We start from the raw sequence: 18,721 nt of genomic DNA, 5'->3' as shown, positions 1-18,721 counted from the left end.
AAACTCAAGAACAGAAAATGGAATGTTGGTGGGCAGGAAAGAGATTTAAAGATGGCCTCAAAGCCAGCCTTAAAAACTCTGGCATACACACTGAGAACTGGGAAGCCCTGGCCGTTGAGTGCTCCAGCTAGAAGTCAGCTGTGACCAGCAGTGCTGTAGAATTTGAAGAGGCATGAATGGAGGGCAAAAGAGAGAAATGTGGCAAGAGGAAGGCACGTCAAGCCAACCCCGACCGAGATCGCCTTCCACCTGGAAACCGATGCCTTCACTGTGGGAGAAGATGCAGATCAAGAATAGGGTTCCACAGTCACCTATGGACCCACCAGAACACTGATCTTGGACTTGGACAACGAGGGATTGCTTAAGTAAGTAAGCACTTTATACGAAATATGACTTCCATGGTGAACTATTGTGGAGCTTCCTGTCGAGATTTGTTTAGAAGGAGATTTGCTTTTGCCTCCCTCTGAGTGTGATTTCCCAAAAGCCATGCTGTGGGTTTCTAAGGCTGAGAGATAACTTGATCCCTTAGCCCTCCATAGCTCAACATTCAAACCACTCCACCACGCTGGCTTCCTGCCCTAGGTTTAATCCCTGGAATGTCTTGCTAACCTATTCCATACACCAGGATTGGAAAGACCTTTGCAACCTTGGAGAGCAAAGACAGCACTGGAGCTAGATGGGCCATTGGTCTGACTGTTCCTAATGTTTAATCTCAGCTCCAGCTTCAGAACGAGCACGGCTCTTTGCATTTTATTTCCAGATAATAAACTGGACAATAATCTTTATGTTTTAGTTGTTGAGCATATGTCATTATGGCATGTTAGATGGGCTTGAACGTGGCCCTCTTTACATTCTCTAGGGGGGATCCAATCATTCTGCAGAGCCACTTAAGTGGAGCCAGGAACCACTCTTATAATAAGAGAACTATGTTGTTGTCCAACGCATTTTTCCTGCTCTCTGAAATGGCTTTTTCAGTTCACAAGTTTGCAGAAACGACGACCACGTACCATTAATTTTATTGTAGGAAAGATCGAGCTTCTCAAGATGAACATATCTGCAGAGAATGCTAATGTCACTTAAACGTTGATCCTGAGGAGGGAAAAGAGAAAGGGAATTCAGGATGGGAAACCCTGTGGCTGCCAAATATTTCAAGGTGATCCCAAGTTGATGTTCGACTTATCACACTGTGAAAATGTTAAATCTCAGGGGCGTTTGAGGGAGTGAATAGATGAGGGGGAAAAAACAAGCATATGGAATGGGTTTTTTTCAAAATATAATGACCATTGGGTTGCTGTGAGTTTTCCCAACTCCAGTAGCATTCTCTCCTGACATTTCACCCACATCTATGGAAGGTTGAGGGGTCTGCTGGAAAATAGGCAAGTGAGGTTTATCTATGGAATGTCCAGGGTGGAAGAAAGAACTCTTGTCTGCTGGAGGCAAGTGTGAATGTTGCAAATGGCCACCTTGATTAGCATTTAATGGCCTTGCAACTCCAAAGCCTGGCTCATTACAGCCTGGGGGAATCTTTTGTTGGGAAGTGTTAGCTGCCCCTGATTGATTTTTGTCTGGTATTCCCCTGCTTTTTTAGTGTTGTTATGATTTTAGAGGTTTTTTTAATACTGGTAGCCAGATTTTGTTCATTTACTGTATATACTCAAGTATAAGCCTAGTTTTTCAGCCCCTTTTTTAAGCTAAAAAAACCCCCTTGGCTTATACTCGAGTCAAGGTTATTTATTATTTTAATCTGCTATTAGTATTATTTTTTATTACATTTATTATTTTACTCTATTAATATTATTACATTTACATTATTTTACTGTATTATTATATTTATTGCATTTATTATTTTACTCTATTTATTATTACATTTATTACTTTATTATTATTATTACTATTATTATTAAATTTCCATTATTTACTCTATTATTATTTTTATTACATGTTATTACATTTATTATTTTATTCTATCATTATAGGTAATAGGTAAGCACATTTACATTGAAGGAGGTTAGAATAATGGTTGAATCAGAATTGGGCAGTCTTATCTTAAATTACAGTTTTGTGTAAATACTCAAAAACATTTAACCTCCTGATGATTACCAGTAGCAGCTACATTTCTTGCCCTCGGCTTATACTTGAGTCAATACGTTTTTCCAGTTTTTTGTGGTAAAATTAGGTCCCTCGGCTTATATTCGGGTCGGCTTATACTCGAGTATATACGGTACATGGTTTCCTCCTTTCTGTTGAGATTCATCTGTAAGTGCATGAACTCTGTCACATAGGCCATGCAATCTATATAAATAAAAATGTAATGTCTGTTTGTGGGATTAACATAACTCAAAAACCACTGGACGAATTGGCACCAAATTTGGACAAAATACACCTCTCAGGCCAATGAGTGACCATCACTCATAAAAACACTGAAAAACACAGCAGAAGAGACTTTAAAAGGCAAAAAACCCCCCAAAAATGCATTACAACACATGCACAAAACAACACATATACACAAACACACATATATACACAAAATACACACACATATACACACACAAAACACATATATACAAACTGGGCCACAGCAACACATGGCAGGGGACGGCTGGTCACTCATAAAAACACAGCAGAAGAGACTTTAAAAGCCAAAAAACAGAAATTACATTACACCGCATGCGCAAAATCACACACACATATATATGCAAACACACATATACACAAATATATGCACACACAAAACACATATACACAGACTGGGCCACAGCAGGGCGTGGCAGGGGACTGCTAGTCTATATAAATAAAAATGTAATGTTTGTTTGTGGGATTAACATAACCCAAAAACCACTAGATGAACTGACACCACATTTGGACACAATACACCGATCAGGCCAATGAGTGACCGTCACTCATAAAAACACAGAAAAACACAACAGAAGCCAAAAAAATAAAAAAAAATACATTACAACACATGCGCAAAACCACACATTTATACAGAAACACACATATACACAAATATATGTACACATATATACACATAAAACACATATACACAGACTGGGCCACAACAGCGCATGGCAGGGGGCAGCTAGTAGTATATAAATTTAGAAAAGTATTGAGGGAGCATCTTAGTATTGCTACAGTCTTGTAAATGAGCAAGAATAATGAAGATTTATCTAATGCTCCCTATATCTGAACTAGTTGAGCTGAGATTTAAACTCATGCTTTATAGTGGTACCATCTTTCATGAGACTAAAGGAATAACGGGATAGTGCACATGCTAGTATCTTTCATTTAATCCTGACCTCTCCAGAAAAAAGACATGACGAGCAAGAATGATCCTTCTCTGCTTCAGTAAAGATCCTAGACAACTGCATCAGGTTGACAGAACTACTTGGTGAGATGGGATCATTCAATATGGTACATGGCAGCCTTCTATTGGTAGACGTATTAGCTTATTTTGTTATTACTTCTGAATGTAATTATGAGCTTACAGTCTTAGAGAGAAAGGGGAACTTTGGGATCAGTGCAGTGCACACTTTTGGACTCAAAAGAGAAGACGTGTGCAGAACAATGTGATCAGATAGTCTAGAACAGTGTTTCTCAACCTGGGGGTCGAGACACCTGGAGGGGTCGCGAGGGGGTGTCAGAGGGGTCGCCAAAGACCATCAGAAAACCTCACTACCTCTGAGGATGCTTGCCATAGATGCAGGCGAAACGTCAGGAGAGAATGCCTCTAGACCATGGCCATATAGCCCGAAAAAACCTACAACAACCCAGTGATTCCGGCCATGAAAGCCTTCGACAATACACAGTATATTCTGTTGGTCAGGAGGTTTGTGTGGAAAGTTTGGCCCAATTCTATCATTGGTGGGGTTCAGAATGCTCTTAGATTGTAGGTGAACTATACTTCCCAGTAACTATAACTCACAAGGTCAATGTTCATCTTCCCCAAACTCCACCAGTGTCCACATTTGGGCATATTAAGTATCTGTGCCAAGTTTGGTCCAGATTCATCATTGTTTGAGTCCACAGTGCTCTCTGGATGGAGGTGAACCACAACTCCCAAACTCAAGGTCAATGCCCATCAAACCCTCCAGCATTTTCTGTTGGTCATGGGAGTTCTGTGTGCCAAGTTTGGTTCAATTCCATCATTGGTGGAGTTCAGAAGGCTCTTTGATTGTCGGTGAACTATAAATCCCAGCAACTACAACTCTCAAATGACAAAATCAACCCTCCCCCCAACCCCACCAGTATTCAAACTTGGGTATATTGAGTATTTGTGCCAAATTTGGTCCAGTAAATGAAAGTACATCAGATATTTACATTACAATTGATATCAGTAGCAAAATGGCAGTTATGAAGTAGCAATGAAAATGATTTTATGGTTGGGGGTCACCACAACATGAGGAATTCTATTAAGGGGTCGTGGCAATAGGAAGGTTGAGAACACCTGGTCTAGAAGGTGGTATACAGACCTTCTCCCAGGGCTATGTTTAAAGGAAGTGGCTCCAATGGCTTCAAAGCTATTGACATGAACTTACCGAAAGCGAAAGACTGAGGTAGACATGCTGTGTGCCAGGGGCCGAACGCCCCAGTTTGTGCAGGGCTTGAGCAACCATCTCTTCAACCAGCACCCCATCAAATTCCTCCTGGGAAAGAAAAAAGAACAGTTTAGTTATGTATTGTCTAAGGCTTTCTAGGCCGGTATCACTGGGTTGTAGGATTTTCAGGCTATATGGCTATGTTCTAGAGGCCTCTAGAACATGGCCATATAACCCGAAAATCCTACAACAACCCAGTTTGGTTATGCTAAACTAATCAACAGTCTTGATAAAATAGTAAAGAGTAGAGACATCAGACTGGCAACAAAGATCCGCCTAGTCAAAGCCATGGTATTCCCTGTGGTAACCTACGGATATGAGAGCTGGACCTTAGGGAAGGCTGAGCGAAGGAAGATCGATGCTTTTGAGCTGTGGTGTTGGAGGAAAGTTCGGAGAGTGCCTTGGACTGCGAGAAGGTCCAACCAGTCCATCCTCCAGGAAATAATGCCCGACTGCTCATTGAAGGGAAGGATACTAGAGACAAAGTGGAAGTTCTTTGGCCACATCATGAGGAGACAGCAAAGCCTAGAGAAGACAATGATGCTGGGGAAAGTGGAAGGTAAAAGGAAGAGGGGCCGACCAAGGGCAAGAGGGATGGATGGCATCCTTGAAGTGACTGGACTGACCTTGAAGGAGCTGGGGGTGGTGACGGCCGACAGGGAGCTCTGGCGTGGGCTGGTCCATGAGGTCACGAAGAGTCGGAGACGACTGAACGAATGAACAACAACAACAAACTAATCAAAGAAGAAAAAAAAGTCTGAAGGGTAGAACAATGCTTTACAAGATTTAACTCACAGTTTTACTCATATACACACACAAGTAAGAAATAGGTAGTGGTCTGGGCAAAAGAGCCATACCATAACCTATCATTTATTTTTGTGGAGTCCATGTTAGCTCATATTAAGGAATTTTGTCATCAGGCCATACACCAGAGACTGGAGAGATAATGCAAATTTTCTTTTACCCTGTCTGATTATAACAAAATGAATAACGTAGCAGGGTAAAGCAAACAAGTGTTAGCACAAAGAGCTTGACATGAGGTCCCCCATCAATCAGGTCCAGACCTGGTTAGTGCCAACAGCGCAACAGGGATCAGTCCTCCCAGGCCCACTAATTGGCCACAGAGATGCTAATTGCTCAGTGAAGTCCCATTTCACGAAACCATCTGCTGCATCTACTCAGTGGGGTGTGCCATGTTGATGGAACACACAAACACTCCAAGGTTTGCTTTGCTGTTGCCAGGTGACGGTTCCCCCACTGGCATGTCGATACCTATGTATGCCATGAAATACTGATTTAAATTTGCAGAGACTCAAAATTTAATATACTCCTACAGATATTGTTGTTCTGCAAGTTCCAAAATCCCAATGCCAGCACAGCCAATGGCAAAGAACATTGGGAGTTGCAGTTCACAATAACATCAGGATGACCATACAATTTTTATCCAAAAAATGTCGACCCAGGTCATTTTTGGCTCCTGCTGACTTTTCTGTGTCATATCAGAAAAGTCAGCAGGACTCCTCAGAAGCTTCAAATAGTCCAACAAAAGGCAGCCAGGTTAATAACTGGGACGGCATATAAGGATCATACAACTCCCATGTTACGTCAGCTCCACTGGCTGCCTGTTTTAGCTACCGGGCAGAATTCAAAGTACTGGCTTTAGCCTATAAAGCCCTAAATGGTCCCGGCTCAATTTACCTGTTTGAACGCATCTCCCCCTATGAACCATTGCGGAGATTTAGATCCTCCGGGGAGTCACTGCTCTCTGTCCCGCCATTGTCACAGGCGCAATTGGTGGGGATGAGAGAGAGGGCCTTCTTGGTGGTGGCCCCCGGCTATGGAACTCTCTAACTGCTGAGATCAGATCGGCCCCCTCCCTCCTGCCCTTCAGAAAAATTGTAAAAACTTGGCTGTGGGAACAAGCTTTTGGGACAGGGCAATAAAGCAGCTGTAGGAAACCTTACCAGGCCAATTAGATTAGACACAGATGACCAAGATGGTTTAAACAGTGTATTTTAATATTGAGATAATTTTTTTTAATGTTTATGTATGCATATAATGAATTCTTGTCCCGGCACTGAATGTTTGCCCTTCGGAGAGAGAAGGGAGGAATAGAAATGTTTTAGATAAATAAATAAAGATCACCATCATTTGGGGGTCCCAAAGTGATATCATGATCACATTTAGTCAGTTTCAGGGGAAATTTTAGTTGTTTTGATTGTGGGGAATAGAGTTTGGAAGCAAAGCTCTCCCTTAACATTTCTTTTCCCCAAGAGTAATTTGATCTACCAAGTCACCAAGTCTCCATAGGGACCACCAAACGCAGCACCCAAACACGAATCAAGGAACAGGAAAGGCACTGCAGACTACTTCAACCAGAGAAATCAGCCATAGCAGAGCACCTGATGAACCAACCTGGGCACAGCATAGTATTTGAGAACACAGAAATGCTGGACCACTCTCACAACCACCATGTCAGACTACACAGAGAAGCCATCGAAATCCACAAGCATGTGGACAATTTCAACAGAAAGGAAGAAACCATGAAAATGAACAAAATCTAGCTACCTGTATTAAAAAAACTCAAAAATTACAACAGCAAAACAACAGAGAGTAAACAATCAGGCACATCAAATCACTCTCAACAAAAGATTCCCCCCAGGCACTTCCAAGCCATTAAATGCTAATCAAGGTGGTCAGTTGAAACATTCACACCTAGCTCCAGCAGACATAAGTCCTTTGTCCCACCCTGGTCATTCCACAGATATATAAATCCATTTTCCTACTTCCAACAGACCTCACTACCTCTGAGGATGCTTGCCATAGATGCAGGCGAAACGTCAGGAGAAAATGCCTCTAGAACAGTGGTTCTCAACCTGGGGTCCCCAGATGTTTTTGGCCTTCAACTCCCAGAAATCCTAACAGCTGGTAAACTGGCTGAGATTTCTGGGAGTTGTAGGCCAAAAACATCTGGGGACCCCAGGTTGAGAACCACTGCTCTAGAACATGGTCATATAGCCCGGAAAAACCTACAACAACCCAGTAATTTTTCTGCTATTTTAGTTGTGGGAAGCATGACAATATTTAGTATCTACAGCAGAGTAGAATGCAGCATAACCAGTGCTATATGTGAGCTTATGGTTGGAAACAGAAGAGAAAATACACAAGATGCTCTGCTAAAGTTTTGAAAAAGGTAAAAACTTAATTTTACTGTTACAGACAATACATCTTAGATAAAAGAGTAGATAGGCAAAAAAAGTTAGCTAACTTTGACACTGACTCTTCCGTAAGACATCTTGAGACAGAGAAGCCTCCTGGTGCTCCCTTCTCAAAACAAAGGATAATAAAAGTTTTAAGATGTTTGGGAACAAGGAAAGGTGACCTCCCCATGCAGGAAGAAAGCAAGTAAGTTATACAAATCTAAGAAACCAGAAAACTAAGCAGCAGACCTGCACCCCAGGGCTCTCTCTGTCCCCATTCGCTAAGGCTTCTTCACTTCCAACACTCCGCATTCCATCTCCAAAGCCAATGTTCTTGCCAATCTCTTTGGAACTCATCCCAGGAAATCCTAACTCCTTCTGCAATTATCCGAATAGCTCTGTACTACTACTACTAATAATAATAAAAAGCCCTTCCATAATGTTCCCTGGAGAGCTGCCTGTTTATCCAAGAGAAACCAATCTCTCCCCATAGTTACTATAATGTGCAAAGGGAATCCTTCATCAACAAGGTGGCGGTAATTTTCCATGCCTGGTCTCTCAAATTCTCCATGGAAATTCACCAGTTTCCCATAGGTATCAAGGTAATGCAACCCGCAGAACACACAATTCTGATAATTTCCTTTATAAGAATGCCCAAACCACAACTTAACCTATAATTTCAAAATCAAGTAACAAAGTAACCCATAGAATGCATGGTTCTGGTAATTTTCTTTTTTCTAATGGATATATATATATTAATATTAGCAATATAAGTATGCTTATACAATCCGTAATGTTAATAATTTTACAATGTCACTTATATTTTCAATATACTTATTTTACCTATTATTTTACATAGATATATTTATAGATATATAGAGAATCATAGAATCAAAGAGTTGGAAGAGACCTCATGGGCCATCCAGTCCAACCCCATTCTGCCAAGAAGCAGGAATATTGCATTCAAATCACCCCTGACAGATGGCCATCCAGCCTCTGTTTAAAAGCTTCCAAAGAAGGAGCCTCCACCACACTCCGGGGCAGAGAGTTCCACTGCTGAACGGCTCTCACAGTCAGGAAGTTCTTCCTCATATTCAGATGGAATCTCCTCTCTTGTAGTTTGAAGCCATTGTTCCATTGCGTCCTAGTCTCCAGGGAAGCAGAAAACAAGCTTGCTCCCTCCTCCCTGTGGCTTCCTCTCACATATTTACACATGGCTATCATATCTCCTCTCATCCTTGTCTTCTTCAGGCTAAACATGCCCAGCTCCTTAAGCCGCTCCTCGTAGGGCTTGTTCTTCAGACCCTTGATCATTTTAGTCGCCCTCCTCTGGACACATTTCAGCTTGTCAATATCTCTCTTGAATTGTGATGCCCAGAATTGGACACAATATTCCAGGTGTGGTCTAACCTGGAAGCTTTATTTGGTCTTGTCACGATGCCAGGACTCTGCCTTATTCTTCCTTCGCTCAGCCTTCCCTAAGGTCCAGCTCTCACATCCGTAGGTGACTACAGGGAATACCATGGCTTTGAGTAGTCGGATCTTGGTTGCCAGTCTGATGTCTCTACTCTTCACTATTTTATCGAGACTGGACATTGCTCTCCTCCCAAGAAGGAAGCGTCTTCTGATTTCCTGGCCACAGTCTGCATCTGCAGTAATCTTTGCGCCTAGAAATACAAAGTCTGCCACGGCCTCCACATTTTCTCCCTCTATTTCCCAGTTGTCAATCATTCTTGTTGCCATAATCTTGGTTTTTTTTTACGTTTAGCTGCAACCCGGCTTTTGCGCTTTCTTCTTTCACCTTGATTAGAAGGCTCCTCAGCTCCTCCTCGCTTTCGGCCATCAGAGTGGTGTCATCTGCATATCTGAGGTTGTTAATGTTTCTTCCAGCAATTTTCACCCCAGCTTTGCATTCATCAAGCCCCGCACATCGCATGATGTGTTCTGCATACAAGTTAAAAAGGTTGGGTGAGAGGATGCAGCCTTGCCGTACGCCTTTCCCAATCTTGAACCAGTCTCCTGTTCCGTGGTCAGTTCTTACTGTTGCTACTTGGTCCTTGGACAGATTCCTCAGGAGAGAGACAAGGTGGCTTGGGATGCCCATCCCACCAAGAACTTGCCACAATGATGGATCTGGACCAAACTCTACACGAATACTCAATATGCCCAAATATGAACACTGGTAGAGTTATATATATATATATATATATATATATATATATATATATATAAATGCAATGTTAGTTTGTGCTACCATCAGAACTCAAAAACCACTGGACAAATTGACACCAAATTTGGACACAAGACACCTAAAAACCCAATGTATGTCCTTCACTAAAAAAATGATTTTGTCATTTGGGAGTTGTAGTTGCTGGGATTTATAGTTCACCTACAATCACAGAGCATTGTGAACCCCACCAACGATGGAATTGAACCAAATGTGGCACACAGTTCTCCCATGACCAACAGAAAATACTGGAAGGGTTTGGTGGGCAGTGTCCTTTGGTTTTGGAGTTGTAGTTCACCTACATCCAGAGATCACTGTGGATTCAAACAATGATGGATCTGGACCAAACTCTACACGAATACTCAATATGCCCAAATATGAACATTGGTGGAGTTTGGGGAAAAGTATAATCTTGACATTTGGGAGTTGTAGTTGCTGGGATTTATAGTTCACTAACAATTACAGAGCATTCTGAATCCCAGCAATGATAGAATTGAGCCAAACCTCCCACACGGAACCCCCATGTGGGCCACAGCAACGTGTGGCAGGGGACGGCTAGTAATGCAATGTTAGTTTGTGCTACCATCAGAACTCAAAAACCCCTGGACGAATTGACACCAAATTTGGACACAAGACACCTAACAAGACACCACAGATGCAGACTGTGGCGAGGAAATCAGAAGACTCTTACTTTTTGGGAGGAGAGCAATGTCCAATCTCGATAAAATAGTAAAGAGTAGAGACATCAGACTGGCAACCAAGATCCATTGCCTAGTCAAAGCCATGGTATTCCCTGTAGTCACCTACGGATGTGAGAGCTGGACCTTAGGGAAGGCTGAGCGAAGAAAGATCGATGCTTTTGAGCTGTGGTGTTGGAGGAAAGTGCTGAGAGTGCCTTGGACTGCGAGAAGATCCAACCAGTCCATCCTCCAGGAAAGAAAGGCCGACTGCTCATTGGAGTGAAGGAGACTAGAGACAAAGTAGAAGTCCTTTGGCCACATCATGAGGAAGCCTAGAGAAGGCAATTATGCTGGGGAAAGTGGAAGGTAAAAGGAAGAGGGGCCGACCAAGGGCAAGATGGATGGATGGCATCCTTGATGTGACTGGAATGACCTTGAAGGAGCTGGGGGTGGTGACGGCCGACAGGGAGCTCTGGCGTGGACTGGTCCATGAGGTCACAAAGAGTCGGAGATGACTGAACGAATGAACAACAACAACAATTACAGAGCATTGTGAATCCCAGCAATGATAGAATTGAGCCAAACCTCCCACACGGAACCCCAACGCGTGGCAGGCGATGGCTAGTATGTATGTGTGTGTGTGTGTGTGTGTGTGTGTGTGTGTATATATATATATATATATATATATATATAAATGTAATGTTAGTTCGTGCTACCATCAGAACTCAAAAACCACTGGACGAATTGACATCAAATTTGGACACAAGACACCTACCAACCCAATGTATGTCCTTCACTAAAAAAAATTGATTTTGTCATTTGGGAGTTGCAGTTGCTGGGATTTATAGTTCACCTACAATCACAGAGCATTCTGAATCCCAGCAACGATAGAATTGAGCCAAACCTCCCACACAGAATCCCCATGTGGGCCACAGCAACGCGTGGCAGGGGACGGCTAGTAGTAAATAAAATAAATAATCCATAAGAGAAAGGTGGGAAGCAGGGGAAGGTGCCTGGGAGGCCCAAAGAGTCCTGACCTCCAGGAGAGGCTCGGGCTCCGGCTCTGGCTCGGACTCTGTGGACTCCTCCTCCTCGGCCTCTTCTTCCTCGGCCTCCTCCTCTTCCTCCTCCTCGGCCCGCTGGCCTTCGTGGCCGGGTCCCTCCATCTCCCGCGAGAGGCGCTCCCCGACGCGGCCCAGCAGCTGCGAGAAGCCGAGCGGCGAGGAGGCGCCCACCGCCGCCCAGGAGCGCATCAGGCCCAGCACCACCTCGCTAGCGCCCTTCAGGGACAGCCCTTTCCGCACCCCGCCCTCCATGGCCCGGCCTTCACTAAACAACAAGCCTAAACAACACCTCAAGGCAGCGCCATCTTTGTTTACACGCCGTTGCCTGGCAACCACACGGAAGCTGGAGCGACTGCCCAATCAGGAGCGAGGATGCGTTGCCTGGCAACCAGAGGAAGCTGGAGCACCTGCCCAATAGGGAGCGCAGATGCGTTGCCTGGCAACCAGACGCTGCCCAATCAGGAGCGACGATGCGTTGCCTAGCAACCATGAAGCCTCCAAAGAATGGCTGAGGGAACTGGGCCTGTTTGGTTTGAGGCCTTTCCACACAGCCACATAACCCAGAATATCAAGGCCTGGGATTATCCCACAGTGGGATATCTGAGTCCACACTGCCATATATTCCAGATCAAAGCATAAAATGTGGGATTTTATTTGGCTGTAATGGAAGGAAAAAGGAAGAGGGGCCAACCAAGGGCAAGATGGATGGATGGTATCCTTGAAGTGACTGGATTGACCTTGAAGGAGCTGGGGGTGGTGACGGCCAACAGGGAGCTCTGGCGTGGGCTGGTCCATGAGCTTACGAAGAGTCGGAGGGACAACTGAACGAATGAACAACAACAACTATTTAGCAGTGTGGAAGGGGAGATGTTGACTCAAAGCTAAGGGGGAAGATTCAAATTATCAAGGGTCTGGAGAACAACCCTCATGAGGAGCGGCTGAAAGAGCTGGGCCTGTTTAGCCTGCAGAAGAGAAGGCTGAGAGGAGATATGATGACGACCATGTACAGATATGTGTCCTGAGGAGGGCGACTCAAAGGATCAAGGGTCTGGAGAACAAGCCCTATGAGGAGCAGCGGAAAGAACTGGGCATGTTGAGCCTGCAGAAGAGGATGACTCAAATGGTCTGGAGAACAAGCCCTATGAGGAGTGGCTAAAAGAGCTGGGAATGCTGAACCTGCAGAAGAGAAGGCTGAGAGGAGATATGATGAGGGCCATGTACAAATATGTGTCCTGAGGAGGACGTCTCAAAGGATCAAGGGTCTGGAGAACAAGCCCTATGAGGAGCGGCTGAAAGAGCTGAACGTGTTTAGCCTGCAGAAGAGAAGGAGGAGAGGAGACATGATGAGGGCCGTGTACAGATATGTGTCCTGAGGAGGGCGACTCAAATAATCAAGGGTCTGGAGAACAAGCCCTATGAGGAGTGGCTGAAAGAACTGGGCATGTTTAGCCTGCAGAAGAAAAGGAGGAGAGGAGACATGATGAGGGCCATGTACAGATATGTGTCCTGAGGAGGGCGACTCAATCAAGGGTCTGGAGAACAATCCCTATGAGGAGTGGCTGAAAAAGCTGGGCATGTTGAGCCTGCAGAAGAGAAGGCTGAGAGGAGACATGATGAGCACCATGTACAGATATGTGTCCTGAGGAGGGCGACTCAAAGGATCAAGGGTCTGGAGAACAAGCCCTATGAGGAGTGGCTGAAAGAGCTGGGCATGTTGAGCCTGCAGAAGAGAAGGCTGAGAGGAGACATGATGAGGGCCGTGTACAGATATGTGTCCTGAGGAGGACGACTCAAATTATCAAGGGTCTGAAGAACAAGACCTATGAGGAGCGGCTGAAAGAGCTGAGCATGTTGAGCCTGCGGAAGAGATCAATATGCGAGGGGAAGTCTTAAGGAAGAGGGAGCAGGCTTGTTTTCTGCTGCCCTGGAGACTAGGATGCAAAGCAATGGCTTCAAACTACAGTAAAGGGGATTCCATCTGAACATGAGGAAGAACTTCCTAACTGTGAGAGCTGTTCAGCAGTGGAACTCTCTGCTCTTGGAGTGTGGCAGAGGCTCTATGGAGGCTTTGAAACAGAGGCTGGATGGCCATCTGTCGGGGGTACTTTAACACGATTGTCCTGCTTCTTTGCAGAAAGTGGTTGGACTGGATAGCCCATGAAGTCTCTTCCATTTCTATGATTCTATGACATAATAAGAGCCATAATAAGGCAAAAGGCCACCTGACTTGGAGCTGCACGCATCATTCGAAAATACTTCACACAGTCCTAGACGCTTGGGAAGTGTTCAACTTGTGATTTTGTGATACAAAATCCAGCAAATAGATCTCATTTGCTGTGACATACTGTGCTTTTGTGTCAGTAAAATAATAATAATAATAATAATAATAATAATAATGAGTTTTGAAGCAGAATATTCCACAATCGTGGAAAAAAAACAAAGTATGGATCGTCGATGTTGCAATTGCAAGTGATAGCAGAACTGACGAGAAGCAACTGGAAAAGCTTACATGATACAACACTGTTCGAACTGCAAAGACTCTGGCTCAAACCAGTAAAGGTGGTCCTAGTGGTGATCGGCACACTGGGTGCAGTGCTTAAAGACCTTGGCCTGCACTTAAAAACAATTGGTGCTGACAAAATTGCTATCTGCCAGGTGCAAAAGACCACCCTACTTGGACCTGCACACATTATTTACCGATACATCACACAGTCCTAGACACTTGGGAAGTGTCTGACGTGTGATCAAATACAAAAGTCAGCATAGTGATCTTTTTCGCTGTGTACCAAACTTGTTGTATATAATAATAATAATAATAATAATAATAATAATAATAATAATGTGTTGTTGAAGGCTTTCATGGCTGGAATCACTGGGTTGTTGTAGATTTTTTTCGGGCTATATGGCCATGGTCTAGAGGCATTCTCTCCTGACGTTTCGCCTGCATCTATGGCAAGCATCCTCAGAGGTAGTGAGGTCTGTTGGAACTAGGAATTTGCAATGGACCTTGCTGTTCCATTGTGTTACAAAAAAGGTGTGCAGCAGCAAGGACTACCTACTACCATGGGGGAAATACACAATCACATTTTGTAAGGAGAGGGAGTTTGTTACCTGTGATATCACCTGAATTTTCAAATGACTCCAGGAGCATTAAACAATTCACTTTTCCCTCCCCTGAATGCCCAAATACCTCTCAGCAAGGATTGCTCCTTCTGGGACTCAGAAAAAGAACAAATACACATCATTATAAATGGTTGCAATAGCACAATTCCCTTACAAAGCATGTATGTTGTTTGCTTAACCTCTGTGCCCCAGAGACACCAGGTGCCTTTGAGTTTCAAACAAGAAAAGAGGCTTTGTTTGGTTTTGTTCAAAAATAAACTAGGATGGGAGGGGAGGATAAATAATACCAACATTCACACCTAGCTCCAGCAGACAAGAGTCTTTTGTCCCATCCTGGTCATTCCACAGATATATAAACCCCTTTTCCTAGTTCCAGCAGACCTCACTACCTCTGAGGATGCTTGCCATAGATGCAAGCGAAATGTCAGGAGAGAATGCCTCTAGACCAGTGGTTCTCAACCTTCCTAATGCCGCGACCCCTTAATACAGTTCCTCATGTTGTGGTGACCCCCAACCATAACCCTAACATTATCAATTGCCATGTAAATAATGATCTGCAGGATGTATTTTCATTCACTGGAGCAAATTTGGCACAAATATCCGGTATGCCCAAATTTGAATACTGGTGGTGTTGATGGGGGGATTGATTTTGTCATTTGGGAGTTGTAGTTGCTGGGATTTATAGTTAACATGTAAACAAAGAGCATTATGAACCCCACCAACAATGGAATTGAACCAAAGTTGGCACAGAGAATTCCCATGATCAACAGAAAATACTGGAAGTGTTTGATGGGCATTGACATTGAGTTTGGGAGTTGTAGTTCGCCTACATCCAGAGAGCACTGTGGGCTCAAACAATGATGGATCTGGACCAAACTTGGCACGGATACTCAATATGCCCAAATGTGAACACTGATGGGGTTTGGGGAAAATAGACTTTGACATTTGGGAGTTGTAGATACTGGGATTTATAGTTCACCTACAATCAAGGAGCATTCTGAATCCCACCAACGATAGAATTGGGCCAAACTTCCCACACAGAAATCCCATGACCAACAGAAAATACTGTGTTTTCTGATGGTCTTTGGTGACCCCTCTGACACCCCTTCGCGACTCCCTTAGGGGTCCCGACCCCCAGGTTGAGAAACACTGCTCTAGACCATGGCCATATAGCCCGAAAAAACCTACAACAACCCAATAATAATAATAATAATAATAATAATAATAATAATAATAATAATAGATTGACAATTGAAAGCATCATTCTTGTCTCAGTCTCAACGCCACTTGCTCTTTAGTGGAAACATTTCACATTTACCTCAAATTCATCTAGTTGTGGGCTTTCTTAGTTGAACTAGACTTGAAATTATAATTCAAAAGTCATCAGTTGGATCTGCATAAAACTAACGAGTTTCCAATAATATATCCAAGTGCCGTCCAGCCAAGAAACCAAATCTCACTATTAGATTACATTTAAGGTAAATGTGTGTATCTTGTCTGACTCTTCACATAGGGACTAATTAGTAGGAGCCCCGTCAGGTAGGTTAAAGCAAGAGATGACAAGAAGCAATGTTCTGGACATGGGTTTCCCACACTGAAATCTAAATCCAGACTTGGATTCTTCCAGCAGTCAGATTTGATTTGGCCAAGAAAGTCCTCTCATTGTTGGATGACGAGTGTGTACATTTTTCTCCCATTGAAGTGATGCTTCAATGGAGACTCGTGTTTATGAAAGTCAACAATATTTCCTGTGTGATTTGCAACCAAGTGATGACAAGTTGTGAATAATCCCTAAAGACCGGAACAAACATCAAGCGACTTTTGTCCAAAGTCCTTGGCGAGGGAAATCAGTCAAATGGACAGAATTAGCTGGAGAAAGGCAATGTCTCCTTTCCCCGTTAGTGAAAGCAATCATTGTTGACAACTGGAATTGCTAGCTATTGGACGCCCGACTTCTCATTTCCCCAAATGAACTATGATAGACAGCCTGCAAATGCAGCTGGTTTCAACTTACTATTTACCATCAAGTTGACCTGGGCCTTTGGCAAATGACTTATTATTATTATTATTATTATTATTATTATTATTATTATTATTAGAAACACCACAAGATGAGTCCACAGCAGACACTCTGCTGGCTGTTGTATTGGATTACACGTCGGACACTTTCCAAGTGTCTAGGACTGCGTGATGTATCGGCGAATAATGCATGCAGATCCAAGTAGGGTGGCCATTTGCAGCGGACAGAGGATAATTTTGTCAGTGCCGATTGTTTTCAAGTGCTGGCCGTAGTCTTTAGGTACTGCACCCAGTGTGCCGCTCACCACTGGGACCACCTTGATTGGCTTGTGCCAGAGTCTTTCCAGCTCGATCTTTAAATCCTCGTACCGCGCCATCTTTTCCAGTTGCTTCTCATTGATTCTGCTGTCATCTGGGATTGCAACATCGATTATCCATGCTTTGTTTTTTAACTCAATTGTGAGATCCGAAGCATTATGCTCCAAAACTATGTCAGTCTGAATTTTGAAGTCTCAGATTATTATTATTATTATTATTATTATTATTATGTTTATTTATAGACTGCCTTTTCTCTCCACAAGTAGACCTATGAATGAGAGATCTCTAAACTAGGCATGGGCAAACTTTGGCCCTCTAACAGCCCGGTAGGCTGTTAGGAATTGTGTGAGTTGAAGTCCAAAACAACTGGAGGGAGGGCCCAAGTTTGCCCATCCTTGCTCTAAATCATCCTTTTAGGAGCCCCCGGTGGCACAGTGGGTTAAACCCCAGTGCCGGCAGGACTGAAGACCAACAGGCCACAGGTTCGAATCCGGGGAGAGCGCAGATGAGCTCCCTCTGTCAGTTCTAGCTCCTCATGCGGGGACATGAGAGAAGCCTCCCACAACGATGGTAAACATCAAAACATCCGGGTGTCCCCTGGGCAACGTCCTTGCAGACGGCCAATTCTCTCACACCAGAAGCAACTTGCAGTTTCTGACGCCACAAAAAAAAATCATCCTTTTAATCAGTAGCTCTACTCACAGCTTGCAAACTCAGGGCAATTGTGGCTTCCACGATTGAGTCTATCCATTTGTAAGCTCGGAACAAACCCTATAATATGTTTGACTACCTCTTCTCAAACTTGCTTTGGCTTTCCTCTGGCTGTCCGGTCAACAAGATTTCCATCTCAAAGTCCTGCCAAGGCCACAGGGGGAAAGCATGAAGGAAGCTCCATCCGTCAGATGTCCACATTTGAAATCCCATCTGGAGGAGTGGGATTCCCAAGGTGCAAAAGGCCACCTATAATCAGATTAACGGCAAGGCTGGTGAGGCATCTATGGAAGACTGAAGCCACCGGCTTGATGGGCACTCACAAAAGGAAGGGTTAGCCCCCAAAGGTGGGCTCCACGAACTTCTGTGGAACTTGGCATCTCGCCAGCCAAGGTTAATGAGTTCCCTCCATCCGAGGGTCCCGGAGTTTATGTCCCCACCATCTGGAAATTGCCGTCCCTTTCCGCTGGGATTCAGCCCAGAGAAAGGATGATTAAAAACTCCGGACTTCAAAGGAACAACAATAGCTGCCACCAACACCCACCACCTGCTCGTCTTTGGGGGAGAGGGGATGGATGCTCCCTCGCTCATCCTTTGCAGAAGCTTCTTCCATGGCATCTCTCTGCAGCAACTGGCTATTAGATATGTGCCAGATATAATCAGAAAAAGAGTTTCTGAATGATTTAGAAGAAGTGCAGAGAAATGATGGGGATTCTGATGGGCACAGTTAGCCTGAAATCAAAGCTGATACTCAATTGCTGAAAGATGGTAAGAGCTGTTTGAT

The 18,721-nt window shown here is 43.9% G+C and overlaps 1 protein-coding gene across 1 annotated transcript in view; it reads right to left on the bottom strand.

Moving 5' to 3' along the window:
• The window catches only part of LRGUK (leucine rich repeats and guanylate kinase domain containing), a 109,111-nt gene extending 97,087 nt beyond the window's left edge, over nucleotides 1-12,024 (bottom strand). The window contains exons 1-3 of the mRNA XM_060776409.2: nucleotides 11,740-12,024; nucleotides 4,536-4,643; nucleotides 1,008-1,089 (exon numbers count right to left, since the gene is read on the bottom strand). Coding sequence (XP_060632392.2) covers nucleotides 1,008-1,089; nucleotides 4,536-4,643; nucleotides 11,740-12,018 — 469 coding nt within the window. The 5' untranslated portion in view covers nucleotides 12,019-12,024. The remainder of the gene's footprint in view (nucleotides 1-1,007; nucleotides 1,090-4,535; nucleotides 4,644-11,739) is intronic.
• Nucleotides 12,025-18,721: the final 6,697 nt, after the last annotated feature.

This window comes from Anolis sagrei, chromosome 5 (assembly GCF_037176765.1).
Source record: "Anolis sagrei isolate rAnoSag1 chromosome 5, rAnoSag1.mat, whole genome shotgun sequence".
Lineage (NCBI taxonomy): Eukaryota > Metazoa > Chordata > Lepidosauria > Squamata > Dactyloidae > Anolis > Anolis sagrei.
The sequence above is the reverse complement of the archived record's forward strand: the minus strand, read 5'-3'. Positions and strand labels throughout refer to the sequence as shown.